General features: G+C 42.2%; 1 protein-coding gene across 4 annotated transcripts in view; it reads left to right on the forward strand.

The window, feature by feature from the left end:
• The first annotated feature begins 1,453 nt into the window (after positions 1-1,453).
• LOC122550653 (interleukin-18 receptor 1-like) overlaps positions 1,454-13,827 on the forward strand; it is a 53,504-nt gene continuing 41,130 nt past the window's right edge. For all 4 annotated transcript variants that reach the window (XM_087988120.1, XM_087988121.1, XM_087988122.1 and 1 more), the window contains exons 1-2: positions 1,454-1,588; positions 1,893-2,130. In XM_087988120.1, coding sequence (XP_087844246.1) covers positions 1,941-2,130 — 190 coding nt within the window. In that variant the 5' untranslated portion in view covers positions 1,454-1,588; positions 1,893-1,940. The remainder of the gene's footprint in view (positions 1,589-1,892; positions 2,131-13,827) is intronic.

The raw sequence follows: 13,827 nt of genomic DNA on the forward strand, positions 1-13,827 counted from the left end.
ACTCACATCATCTTTAGCCTCCCAGCCTGCCTTGATCCCTTGCAATTTGCCTACTGGTGCAACAGTTTCATCGCAAAAGCCATTTTCCTTGCCCTACATTCATCCCTGGAATATCTGAATAATAAGGATACCTACGTCAGGCATCTACATACTACTGCTGTGCTTTCAACACTATAATCCCAACCAAACCAATCTCCAAACTCCAAGATCTAGGTTCCTACTTTGCCCTCTGCAACTGGATCTTCAATTTCCTTATTCACAGACCGCAACCTTTATTGGTCAGAGTATTGAGTACAGGCATTGGGAGGTCATGTTGTGGCTGTACAGGACATTGGTTAGGCCACTGTTGGAATATTGTGTGCAATTCTGGTCTCCTTCCTATCAGAAAGATATTGTGAAACTTGAAAGGGTTCAGAAAAGATTTATAAGGATGTTGCCAGGGTTGGAGGATTTGCGCTATAGGGAGAGGTTGTATAGGCAGGGGCTGTTTTTCCTGCAGCATCGGAGGTTGAGGGGTGACCTTATAGACCTTTATAAAATCATGAGGAACATGGATAGGATGAATAGACAAAGTCTTTTCCCTAGGGTGGGGGAGCCCAAAACTAGAGGGCATAGATTTTGGATGAGAAGGGAAAGATATAGAAGAGACGCAAGGGGCAACTTTTTCACGCAGAGGGTGATACGTGTATGGAATGAGCTGCCAGAGAAAGTGGTGGAGGCTAATATGACATTTAAGAGGCATCTGGATGGGCATATGAATAGGAAGGGTTTGGAGGGATATGGGCCGGGTGCTGGCAGGTGGGACTAGATTGGGTTGGACCAAAGGGTCTGTTTCCGTGCTGTATGACTGTATGATGTTGCATTTTACTCCTTTAGTTTTCTTTGGCAATCAGTGTGCCCAGGTAAATTATTTGTTCATGTTTACATCCTTACATGTTCTTGTGGCTTAGTTAGCAACCCACCTTTTAGCCGGAAGCTCTGGGTTAAAGTCCTGCTCCATTCCTTGAATGGTAAAGAAAGGGTATAGTTGGAGTATCAGGTGGTAGATGTGGCAGAGATTCCGGGTCAACCATGTGATTGAAAGAAAATTGGAGCCTCTTCCATCACTGTCCAAAGGTCCAGGCTGTATCATTCTTATAAAGGTTTATATTGCCAGAACAGTTCCGAGACTTTGGTGAACTCAGTAAGCCAGAGAGCCAGTGTCCGTTCAATTGGCCCCAACAACTAGGGAGGTGCAATCCCTCTTTCGGGTGAAGAGAATTTGGGATCTGTCTCCCTGCCCTGCCCATACCAGGGATCTACAGCAAGGAGGAGCGGTAGTTTTTCGGGTTGTGTTTATTAGCTAAATGCCAGCTGGAAGCATTGGAAACAAATCGTTAAGAGTGTGAAATAGTAAAGGAGGCGATGCAGTGATAGCAGGATGTTGCTGGAAATGTCAGCGCTTAGTTTTAAAGCAAGTGGGAGGGTGTGAACCTGATGGAAACCGTGATAAGTGAGGCTTTCTAACGGGTTTTCTAATCAAGCTGTTCAATATATATATATATCTCCAGAGTCGGTGAGACTTGAACACATGCCCCCTGTTTCAGAGGTAAGTATTCTACTACTGTGGCACGAGAGCCCTTATAAATGAGTTTGTGGTAACGATAAAGATTGGATTAAGCGATGTTGTAAAAAAAAATGGCAGCAGATAGTGTAGCATAAATGACACGGTCGTTGGAGTTTCTTTATTTGGGCAGAGCCATACGGAGGGGTTAAAAAAGGACCGTGATTTTTTGCAGATTAAAAATGAAAGTTGACTTCTGTATTGTATATTCCTTTAAATACGGTCTCTCTTTACTGCTGGACAATAGCAAGAATAAAACGATTCCAATTCTCACTCCAACTCTGAACAGATGCTACAGTGTCCATGATTGGATCTGATTCCTGGAGATTGTTGAGGCATGTGGAGGTGGCTGTCATTGCTGGGGATTTCTACTCGAATCGCCGAAGCTGCAGCCTTGACTCATCAAAAGCCCTCCGATAACAACCGTCATCAAGACTTGCGTTTTAGGCAACTATCACCTTCTAACCTGAAGAGACAAATTTCTTGCTCTGGATCAGATTGCATTGGGCGCTCCTCAGTGAGTTCAGGTAAGTTGCACTGAAAAGTCAAGTTTAACTATGCAATCTGAGGGTTTCAGTTTATACTCAGCCAGGTATGGGAAATCCCTCTGGGGATGGAGACAAGTACTGTGGCCAGCAAGAAATTCTGGTCTTATTTCTGATTTGAAAGATGTATTGTGGAGAATCACTGAATTGTTGCGATGTTGAACGAGGACATTCGTCCCGTCAGGCCTATACTGGCTCTTCACGTTACCTTTAGAGTCATAGAGATGTACAGCATGGAAACAGACCCTTTGGTCCAACCCGTCCATGCCGACCAGATATCCCAACCCAATCTAGTCCCACCTGCCACCACCTGGCCCATGTCCCTCCAAACCCTTCCGATTCAAATGCCTCTTAAATGTTGCAATTGTACCAGCCTCCACCACTTCCTCTGGCAGCTCACCCTCTGTGTGAAAAAGTTGCCCCATAGGTCTCTTTTATATCTTTCCCCTTTCAACCTAAACCTATGCCCTCTAGTTCTGGACTCCCCGATCCCAGGGAAAAGACTTTGCCTATTTATCCTATCCATGTCCCTCATAATTTTGTAAACCTCGATAAGGTCACCCCTCAGCCTCCGACGCTCCAGGGAAAACAGCCCCAACCTGTTCAGCCTCTCCCTATAGCTCAAATCCTCCAACCCTGGCAATATCCTTGTAAATCTTTTCTGAACCCTTTCAAGTTTCACAACATCTTTCCAATAGGAAGGAGACCAGAATTACACGCAATATTCCAACAGTGGCCGAACCGATATCTTGCACAGCTGCAATATGACCTCCCAACTCCTGTACTCAATACTCTGACCAATAAAGGAAAGCATACTAAACACCTTCTTCACTGTACTATCTACCTGCGACTCCAGTTTCAAGGAGCTATGAACCTGCACTCCAAGGTCTCTTTGTTCAGCAACACTCCCTAGGACCTTACCATTAAGTGTATAAGTCCTGCTAAGATTTACTTTCCCAAAATGCAGCACCGCACATTTATCTGAATTAAACTCCATCTGCCACTTCTCAGCCCATTGGCCCATCTGGTCCAGATCCTGTTGTAATCTGAGGTAACCCTCTTAGCTTTCCACTACAGCTCTAATTTTGGTGTCACCTGCAAACTTACTAACTGTACCTCTTATGCTCACATGCAAATAATTTATGTAAATGATAAAAAGTAGAGGACCCAGCACCGATCCTTGTGGCACTCCACTAGTCACAGGCCTCCAGTCTGAAAAACAACCCTCCACCACCACCCTCTGACTTCTACCTTCGAGCCAGTTCTGTATCCAAATGGCTAGTTCTCCCTGTATTCCGTGAGATCTAATTTTGCTAATCAGTTTCCCATGGGGAACCTTGACGAATGCCTTACCTACACCCACACAATTCCGTACTGCTCATTCCATACCCTAACTACACACTGTGTGAAAATGTGTTTTTTTTCTCACAGCATTCTTGCTTTATTTGCCCATCACTGTAAATCTATTCCCCCCCCCCCCATTCTTGTTTCTTTTACAAGTGGAAACAGCTTCACCCTATCTATTCTGTATAGCCTGCTCATGATTTTGAGAACCTCAGTTAGATCTCCTCCCAGCCTTTTTTCTCCAAAGTGAACAGTTCCAATGTCTTCAATCTATCTTAAGTCCTAAGTTTTCCTTGCCTGGAACCATTTTAGCAAATTGCTTCTGCATTCTCTCAAATGCATTCTCATCTTTCCTGTGATTTGATGCTTACACTGTACATGATTCTTCAGCTGAGGTGTAACAAGTGTCTTGTACAAGTTCAAACTCACCTCCTCATTCTTGTACTCTCTGCCTCTATTAATAAAGTAGCGAACAATGTGTGCCTAGATGGCCAAGATTCTTCTCAAAAATAAAACTACACAGAATAAACTAAAATCATCATAAGTTTCATAAAACAATTCATAAAACAGATCCTTTAAGCTCAAAACGTACCCTACATTTGAGCTTCAACTCATTCACAAAACAAATTTTATCATTTAAAATATTTGTTTACAAAATATGCATTCAGCATTGTCAGTGCAATACAAGCCTCCATGTTTTATAAAGTTTGCAAACATCTGCGTTGAAAGCATAAAGTACAAGTGGTATATTTTAATCAAGAATCGGTCTGTATTGTGACCAAATATTTAAACAACAAAATTTGAGGATTTATATTTGCTTACCCATAAGTAAGGCATTACCTTGTTCCACTTACAGTATGAGTGCAAGGTTATTGTTGGCATTGCCCTTCACATACAATAGTGATGACTGGACACAATCAAGAGTCAGAGTCATACAGCAGGGAAACAGACCGTTCCATCTAACCAGTCCATGCTGAACATAATCCCGAACCTGGGGTGTGGGAGTCCAGAACTAGAAAGCACAGCTTTAGTGTGAGAGGGGCAAGATAAAAAAAAGGACCAAAGGGGCAACATTTTCACGCAGAGTGTGGTGCGGGTATGGAATGAGCTGCCAGAGGAAGTGGTGGAGGCTAGTACAACTGCAACATGTAAAAGGCATCTGGATGAATAGGTAGGGTTTAGAGGAATATGGGCTTCGTGCTGGCAAATGGGACTAGATTAGCTTAGAATATCTGGTCGGCATGGACGAGTTGGACTGAAGGGTCTGTTTCTGTGCTGTACAACTCTATGAATCAATTATTCTAAATGGAGGGCTATCTTCTACCCTAGCAGAAAGTGCAGTTAATTTTGTTTTCGGAATAGTTAAAAGCAAGATGATAAATCTTACTATGAATTGTAATTAATTTTTTTTTGTGCTATTCATATGATTGTATTCATTGAATTTTCAAACAAAAAGCATATAGTATCTTGACATATTTGGAAGTTTTGATCTATTTTTAAAATATTTACGTTAAACGACCAAAGAAGAAAGTTTGTTGGACCAGATTTTCTTTTGTTGGGTATCATGAAGTTGTCTGAAATAAAAATCAAGTATATTGCACTTCCATGTTGAATCATTTGCATCACTTTTGTGAATCTGACCAGTGTTTTAATATCCTTCATTAGAACAATGTCTACACTTCAAATGTATGTAATGGGCTACAAAGGACTTCAGAATTTTCTGAAGTTGTGAAAGATGCAATTGAGTTGAACTCTCTCCTAATTTCTATAGAATAGATTTCAGTTGAAGAAGTTTGACTATTTCCATCTAATCCCCTTCGTGGTTGGCTAGGTGAGAAACCCTGACACCTGGTGAATTAATAGAGAGTGGTTCCATGCTGACCACAACAAATCCACAGTCATTTTACATTGTAAGGAGAGGTGAAATGGCCGGACACTGGACATCCATTCCTTACTTGGAATGAAAGCCCCACATCAGAGAACTGCTGTCAGTCTGATTATTTGGCAGCTTTGGGTCCCAGCAGAGCTAGTAGCAGCAGTGGGTCAGCACTTGGGCAAGAAGTGGTGCCACGTCCCAGAGTCCAGGACCCAATAAGTACAGGAGGTGAAGTGAGGCCTGAGGTTTGGGGAGAGGGGGTGGTGGTGTTGATGAAGAAGCTGAAAGGGGAAGGAATTCTTGCAACAGGAAAGGTCGTGATGTGAGATAAGGATGGCAGGATGCAGTATCCAATGTGTAAAAGAAGCTCTGGATGCATGTGCCCCTCCTCCCCGAACTTTCCACCCAAGACAACCTGACAAGCTTTACCCCAGCTCCAGAACTCCAAACACAATGTTTAAAATTGAGGCGAAGTGGGAAGCAGCCTCTGCTTGGCCATTATTTGTGCAATTAAGGGCCTCAAATATGACCAGGGTGGGTACATGCTCTAGGATTCCCTGTGCCAAGTAGAATTGTGGACAGGGTGAGGGCAAGTAGGAGGGCATCAGGGAGTTTCAGACTGTCGCCCACTGGCAAACCTGCTGGAAGACATTACAAAATTCTGTCTGTTCATCTGTTGGTGCATGGCAAAATTGATTGGCAGATGACTGCGTTTTAATTTCTTTTCTTCTCACCTGACCCAAAGCCCCATTTTTAATATAATACCTCGATTGCTGGACAGTCGAGAAACTGTAAAACCAGTGGTTACAGAAGTGCTGACTGCTTGAAGCTTGCTTTGTTTGACTGTGTGTGCAAAAACAAGACTGCAGACATATTATGTCAGTGTAATTAGGTTGCTATTTACGTCAAATTACTGACAGTACAAAATTAAAGATTTCACATCATTGTATGAGATGTAGCCAAAATCGGAAGATGTAGGCAAGTAGTTCTGTTTCAGTGAATCCAAGCTTTATTTTGATCATCTGCAGATTATAGGCTATAAGATGGTAAGAAACAGGAACAGGAATAGAACTTTTGGTCTCTTGAGACTGCTCTGCCTTTCAATAAAATAATGGCTGATCTGACATTCCTCACACCCTGCATTTTCCCTGTAATCCTTGATTCCTCGACTGATCAAGAATCTATCTCAGCCTTATGTATTGCAGCTCTCTGTGGCAAGGAGTTCCAAACTCTCTCAATTCTCTGAAGAAAAAAATTCTTCCTTGTCTCAATATTAATTTTGCGCACCTTTTTTCTGAGATTATGCCCTTTGGTCCTAGATTCTGCCATGATGGGAAACATCCTTTCAGCATTTACCCGGTCAAGCCCTTTAAGAATCCCATATGTTTCAGTGAGATCACCTCTCATTTTTCCAAGCTCTGGTGAGTAGAGTCCCAACCCGTTTAGCCTTTGTTTGCAAGATAATCCCTCCATAGCAGGGATCATCCCAGTTTTCTGAACTGTCCCTACTGAAATGATTTCTTTCCTTAATGAGATGACCAAAACTTCTCACCGTACTCCAGATGTGGTCCCACCAACATCTTGTACAGTTGTAGTAAGATTTTCTTGCTTTTATATACCAAATAAAGGCCAACATTCCATTAGCCTCCCTGATAATCTGCTGTACCTGTGTGCTAGCCTTCTGCATTTCATACAGTAGTTCCTTTCTGTTACAGCTTCCTGTAGTTTTCTTCCATTTATATAATATCCTCTTCTTTTGTTCCCACTTCCAAAATGAACAGCTTTCAAGTTTTCCTCATCATACTCTGCCAATTTTTGCCCAGCTTTTTACTTAATATATCAATAGTTCTCTGTAACCTGTTTTGCATCCTTTTCACAACATGCATTTCTACTTATTTTTGTGTCATCTGCAAATTTGGCTGCATGCATTCACTTGCTTCCTCCAAGTCATTAATGTATATTGTAAACAGTTGTTGTGGGAGAAAGCGAGGACTGCAGATGCTGGAGATCAGAGTCGAGAGTATCGTGCTGGAAAAGCACAGCAGGTCAGGCAGGATTCGAGAAGCAGGAGAATCGATGTTTTGGGCCTAAGCCCTTCATCTGCCCTTTCCTGATGAAGGGCTTATGCCTGAAACATTGACTCTCCTGCTCCTTGAATGCTGCCCGACCTGCTGTGCTTTTCCAGCAGCACACTCTCAAAACAGTTGTTATGCCAGCACTCCTGAACTGCCCCTAATGAAATGATTTATTTTCTTAATGAGATGACCAAAACTTCTCACTGTAAATTACATTCAATGCATATTCTTTCCATTACCTCTAGGATGGACACTGAAGCTGTTACTTAAAAAAATATTGTTCACAGTTGTTCCTAATTGATGAATGTTGAATATCTTGGATAAAAATCTCAGTTAGATCATAAGACCATAAGTCATAGGAGCAGAAATTAGGCCATTTGGCCCGTCAAGTCTGCTCTGCCATTCAAGCATGACTGATAAGTTTCTCAACCCTATTCTCCTGCTTTCTCCCCTTTGATCCCTTTCACAGTCAAGAACCTATCTATCTCTGTCTTAAATATACTCAATAACAGTCTTCTGTGGCAATGAATTCAATAATTCACCACTCCCTGGCTGAAGAAGTTTCTCCTCATCTCTGTTCGGAAGTGTCTTCCCTTTACTCTAAAGCTGTGCCCTCGGCTCCCAGTATTTCCTGCCAATGGAAGCATCTTCTCAATGTCCACTCTGTCCAGGCCTTTCAATATTCTGTAAGTTTCAGTTGGATCCCTTTCATCTTTCCAAATTCCATTGAGTATAGATCCCGAGTCCTTAAACATTCCTCATACGTTAAACCTTTCATTCCTGGGATCATTCTCATGAACCTCCTCTGGACCTGGGCCAGGGCCAGTACATCCTTCCTGAGGTATGGAATTTTCATTAAAGATATGCATTCTGGAATTTTCAGTAAAGTTCTAGTATTTTCCTTATTAACTTCCTAATTCCGGTTTAGATCTGTCTGGCCATCAGTATTCAAGTGCTTTAAAGGACATTTTATTGCTTTCTGAAATTTTGAAAAAGGTTAGTTCCAAAATTGGTACATAATGACTTGGATTCAAATACAGATTACTGCTGGGTGGCATGGTGACTCAGTTGCTAACACCGCTGCCCTACCGTAGGAAAAAGACCTTGGCTATTCACCTTATCTATGCCCCTCATGATTTTTATACACCTCTACAAGCTTCAGGGAAAAAGGTCCCAGCCTACCAGCCTCTCCTTATAACTCAAACCTTCCAGTCTTGGTAACACCCTTGAAAATCATTTTTGCCCCCTTTCCAGTTCAATAACATCCTTCCTTTAGGAGGCCAATCAGAATTGTACACAGTACTCCAAAATTGGCCTCACCAATGTTCTGTACAGCTGCGACATAACATCCCAATTCCTGTACTCAGTACTCTGGCTGATGAAGACAAGTGTACCAAACACTTTCTTCACCACCCTATTTACCTGTGATACTACTTCAAGGAGCTATTTACCTGTACCCCCAGGTCTCCCTGTTTGACAACACTCCCCAGGGCCCTATCATTAACTGTGTAAGTCCTGCCCGTGTTGTCTTATTAAAATGCAACACCTCACAATATTCTGAATTGAAGTCCATCTGCCATTCCTTGGCCCACTAGCTTAGTTGATCAAGATCCCATTGTACTCTTAGATAACCTTCTTCACTTTCCACTATACCACCAATTCGTCTGCAAATGTACTAACCATGCCTCTCATATTTCCATCCAAATCGTTCATAAAAATGACGAGCAACAGTGGACCCAACACTGATCCTTGTGGCACACCGCTGGTCACAGGCCTTTAGTCTGAACAATAACCCTCGAGTACCATCGTGTCTCCCACTGTCAAGTCAATTTGGTATGCTATCGGTGAGCTGTCCCTGGATTCCATGTGATCTAACATTTCGTGTATGCTTTGTTCTGAAGTAAATATTTTCATAACTGTATGTCATCATCCCCAAACACAAGATTGGAAGATTGAAAAACTTGCTTCAAATTTTTTAAAAGGCACGACAGATGATTTCTGTCAGAAACAATTTCAGCTCTTCCGGTTTGTATCAGGAAGAAGAAAAGGAATAGAAAAACAGAAGTTTACAGAAGTAAAGAAAATAGTAGAGAAACATTTTTTTAAAATTTGGATAGTATTAAGACCCAAGCGTATTCGTGAGGCTAATATTGGAAAAACCTGTGTTCAGCAAAGATTGGCATCAAGGAAGAAAAAAATCATATTCAAAACCAGATCAGTCTTATTGGATAACAAGAGTATTTTACAATATTTACCAATGAGGGCTTGAATTTTTCAACCCTTGATTCAAGGGTTCCTATCTTGGTCTGGGAAGAAGGACAGTTGTGAGGGGTTGTTTGGAGGGGTTAATAAAAGGATCATCCAAAAGCGTCAACATAGTCCAATCCATGATCCCAGGTGCAGGGTTTAATAGCAAGTGTTGGGGTGGTAATTGGAGCCAGGGCTGTTGTGGGGTTTTTTTAGCTGTAAGTGTATGTGAGGAGATGGCGAGGAGATATTGATGTGTTTCTGAAGTTAGGGGCAGGGCTTTGATTTGGGAGCAAGCAGTTCAGCTCCAGTTGTCTCTGAGACTTGCCTTGCAGCTGCCACATTTCTTAAGGCCCAAGAAACTCAAACAACCAGATTGAATCCTGCAAATTGTGTTAAATCCAGGACTTTAAGGTTCATCACCAAAGTTAAAATGCCACCCGATTTTCTGTGAATGGATTGCCCACCACTTTTCCTGCCTGAGTAAAAGATGCAAAATACACATTGGATCCAGCTTCCCAAAACACTTCCTTGGTTTTAATCATTTAAAGATTCTGGACGTTTCGGGCATAAGCCCTTCGTCAGCCCTGATGAAGGGCTTATGCCTGAGACATCGATTCTCCTGCTCTTTGGATGCTGCCTGACCTGCTGAACTTTTCCAGCAACACACTCTCGATTCTGATCTCCAGCATCTGCAGTCCTCACTTTGTCCAACATTTAAAAAGCATCTGGATGGGTATGTGAATAGAAAGGGTTTGGAGGGATATGGGCCGGGTGCTGGCAGGTGGGATTAGATTGGGTTAGAATATCTGATTGGCTTGGACGGGTTGCACTGAAGGGTCTATTTCCATGCTGTACATCGCTATGACTCTATGACTCTAAGTGTTCCGGGAAGCTGGATCCAACCTGTGTTTTGCATCTTCTTTTACTCAGGCAGGAAAAGTGGTGGGCAATCCATTCACAATAAAGTCAGGGTAATTAGTTTTCCCCAGAGATTGTTTTGAAAATGAATATATTGAGTAGTTTAGGCAAATAGCACTAATATATTTAAGGAGAAGCAAAATAAGGATGAGGGAGAAAGCAATTGTAAAGTAAACTGATAACTGATAAACTGATTAGTCCTGAGTTGGTGGAAATAAAACTCGAGCAAAATGTTATCAAAGGTAAATGGCTGAATATAACATTTGTGTTGTTTTATTTTATAAGTAATAATTCTAGCGTTATAAACTTTCATTTTATTTAACAAATAGAATTTTCCTAACAGTAAATGCAATGTCATTACAGTTGTGAAGCAACTCAAACCCGGTGATGCCTGTGAAATATTTGACATTGGTGACCTTTATTTGGTGCCTGGGAGCAATTCAAGGTCAGTTAAGCAAAGAATTTCCAAATATCATGATTTCTGCTGCTATTCAAAATGTCAAATTTCCTCGTCACCCTAAACCTATGCCCTCTAGTTCTGGACTCCCTGGCCCCAGGGAAAAGACTTTGCCTATTTATCCTATCCATGCCCCTCATAATTTTGTAAACCTCTATAAGGTCACCCCTCAGCCTCCAACGCTCCAGGGAAAGTAGCCCCAGCCTGTTCAGCCTCTCCCTATAGCTCAAATCCTCCAACCCTGGCAACATTCTTGTAAACATTTTCTGAATCCTTTCAACTTGCACAACATCTTTCCAACAGTGCCTTAACCAATGTCCTGTACAGCTGCAACATGACATCTCAACTCCTGTACTCAATACTCTGACCAATAAAAGAAAGCATGCTAAACGCCTTCTTCTCTATCCTATCTATCTGCGACTCCCCTTTCAAGGAGCTATGAACCTGCACTCCAAGATCTCTTTCTTCAGCAACACTCCCTCGGACCTTTCCATTAAGTGTATAAGTCCTGCTAAGGTTTGCTTTCCCAAAATGCAGCACCTCGCATTTATCTGAATTAAACTCCATCTGCCACTTCTTAGCTCATTGGCCCATCTGGTCCAGATCCCGTTGTAATCTGAGGTAACCCTCTTAGCTGTCCACTACACCTCCAATTTTTGTGTCACCTGCAAACTTACTAACTGTACCTCTTATGCTTACATCCAAATCATTTATGTAAATGATAAAAAGTAGAGGACCCAGCACTGATCCTTGTGGCACTCCACTGGTCATAGGCCTCCAGTCTGAAAAACCACCACCACCACCCTCTGTCTTCTACCTTCGAGCCAGTTCTGTATCCAAATGGCTAGTTCTCTCTGTATTCTGTGAGATCTAACATTGCTAATCAGCCTCCCATGAGGAACCTTGTCAAACACCTTACTGAAGTCCATATCGATCACATTCACCGCATACCCTCATCAATCCTATTTATTACTTTTTTGAAAAACTCAATCAAGTTCGTGAGACATGATTTCCCACACACAAAGCCATGTTGACTCTCCCTAATCAGTTCTTGCCTTTCCAAATACATGTAAATCCTATCTCTCAGAATTCCCTCCAACAACTTGCCCACCCAACATTAGGCTCACAGGTACTACATTAGCCAACCTCCAGCCTTCTGGCACCTTACCTGTGACTATTGATGATACAAGTATCTCAACAAGGGACCTAGCAATCACTTCCATAGCTTCCCAGAGTTCTAATGTACGCCTGATCAGGTCCTGGGGATTTATCCACCTTTATGCGTTTCAAGACACGATCTATTTCCCCACCTTCTACATCTTCCATGTCCTTCTCCACAGGAAGCACTGATGCAAAATACTCATTTATTATCTTCTCTATCTCCAGCAGCTTCACACAAAGGCCACTTTGCTGATTGTTGAAGGGCCCTACTCTCTCCTTAGTTACCTATTGTCCTTAATGTATAATTTATCTCCCCAGCAGCCCCCTGGAATTATTTCTCGAATGTTCCATGTAGTATTTTCAGGCAGCAGTAAATCACGGATAACTGAAACCGCATAAACCTAATTTGGGGACAGGAGGGTTCTACTATACAAGGTTGTTATGGGGACTGGGGGGATTGCATTAGAAGGAAAGGCTGGAAATGATGGGACTTGTTCACTGGAGTGCAGAAGGTTGAGGGGTGATCTTCTAGAGGTTTAAAAGATCACGAGGGGTATAAATAAAGTGAAAAGCAAAGGTCTTTACCCTAGGGTTGCAAGTCCAAAACTAGAGGGCATAATGTTAAGGTGAGAGGAAGAAGATTTAAAAGGGTCCTGAGGGGAAACGTTTTCACAGAGGGTGGTTCATATGTGGAAGGAACTGCCAGAGGAAGTGGTAGATGTAGGTACAATTACAACATTTAAAAGCCATTTGGACAGGTGCATGAATAGGAAACGGTTTCAAGGGATATGGGCCAAACAGAGACACAAATGGGGCTATTTTATTTGGGAAACTTAGTCAGCATGGATGAGTTAGCCTGAAGTGTCTGTTTTCATGCTGTAAAACCCTTTGACTCAATAATGAGGTTGTAGAGGTCACGGTCTAGACTAGACACGATGCAGGTTGAACAATTTTCCACTTGTCCTGTCGAGTAACTCCAAACTGGGAGAAATTTCATTGATAGGAGGTGGAATATCATACAGGAAAGATGGAGAAGAGAAATGGTGAAGCCAGTGATGAAGCTCCCAGCATGCTACCCATCTCTATCTCAGCACTACCCGAGACGGGCATGAGGTTAAAAGACATCTGACAGCTGCGATCTATCAAGGCCACCAGTGCAGTTGGACTCCATATTCAAAATCGTACAATATGCCTGGGAAGTACTCTTGGCTCATATGTATCTTCATATTGAAGGAGGAGAGCATACCAGGGGATCTACAAGACCATGTAATTTTGATCCCCTAAAATACAGAAATGAGGTTGATCATGCAAGGTACAGAGGCATATCCTTTCTGTCTGCCATGAGGATGATCATTGTAAAAACCTCGCATCAGGAGACACAGTGAGCATGAACTTTGCAGCCACATAAATCCACCAAAAACGCAGAGAGCAAAATCAACCTCTGTACACATCCCTTCTGAATCTCACTGAGGTCTCCATCAACAGAGATTTATGATAAAGCAGAGAGATATGTTGAAAATTGATTGTCTGTAGAATTTCACCATTGTTCATCTGCTGCACAACAACGTGGGAGCCATGATCCTCATTAATGGATTGAC

The sequence above is a fragment of the Chiloscyllium plagiosum genome, unplaced genomic scaffold (genome assembly GCF_037043375.1).
Source record: "Chiloscyllium plagiosum isolate Xiang-an unplaced genomic scaffold, Cpla_swu_hap1 HiC_scaffold_6, whole genome shotgun sequence".
NCBI lineage: Eukaryota > Metazoa > Chordata > Chondrichthyes > Orectolobiformes > Hemiscylliidae > Chiloscyllium > Chiloscyllium plagiosum.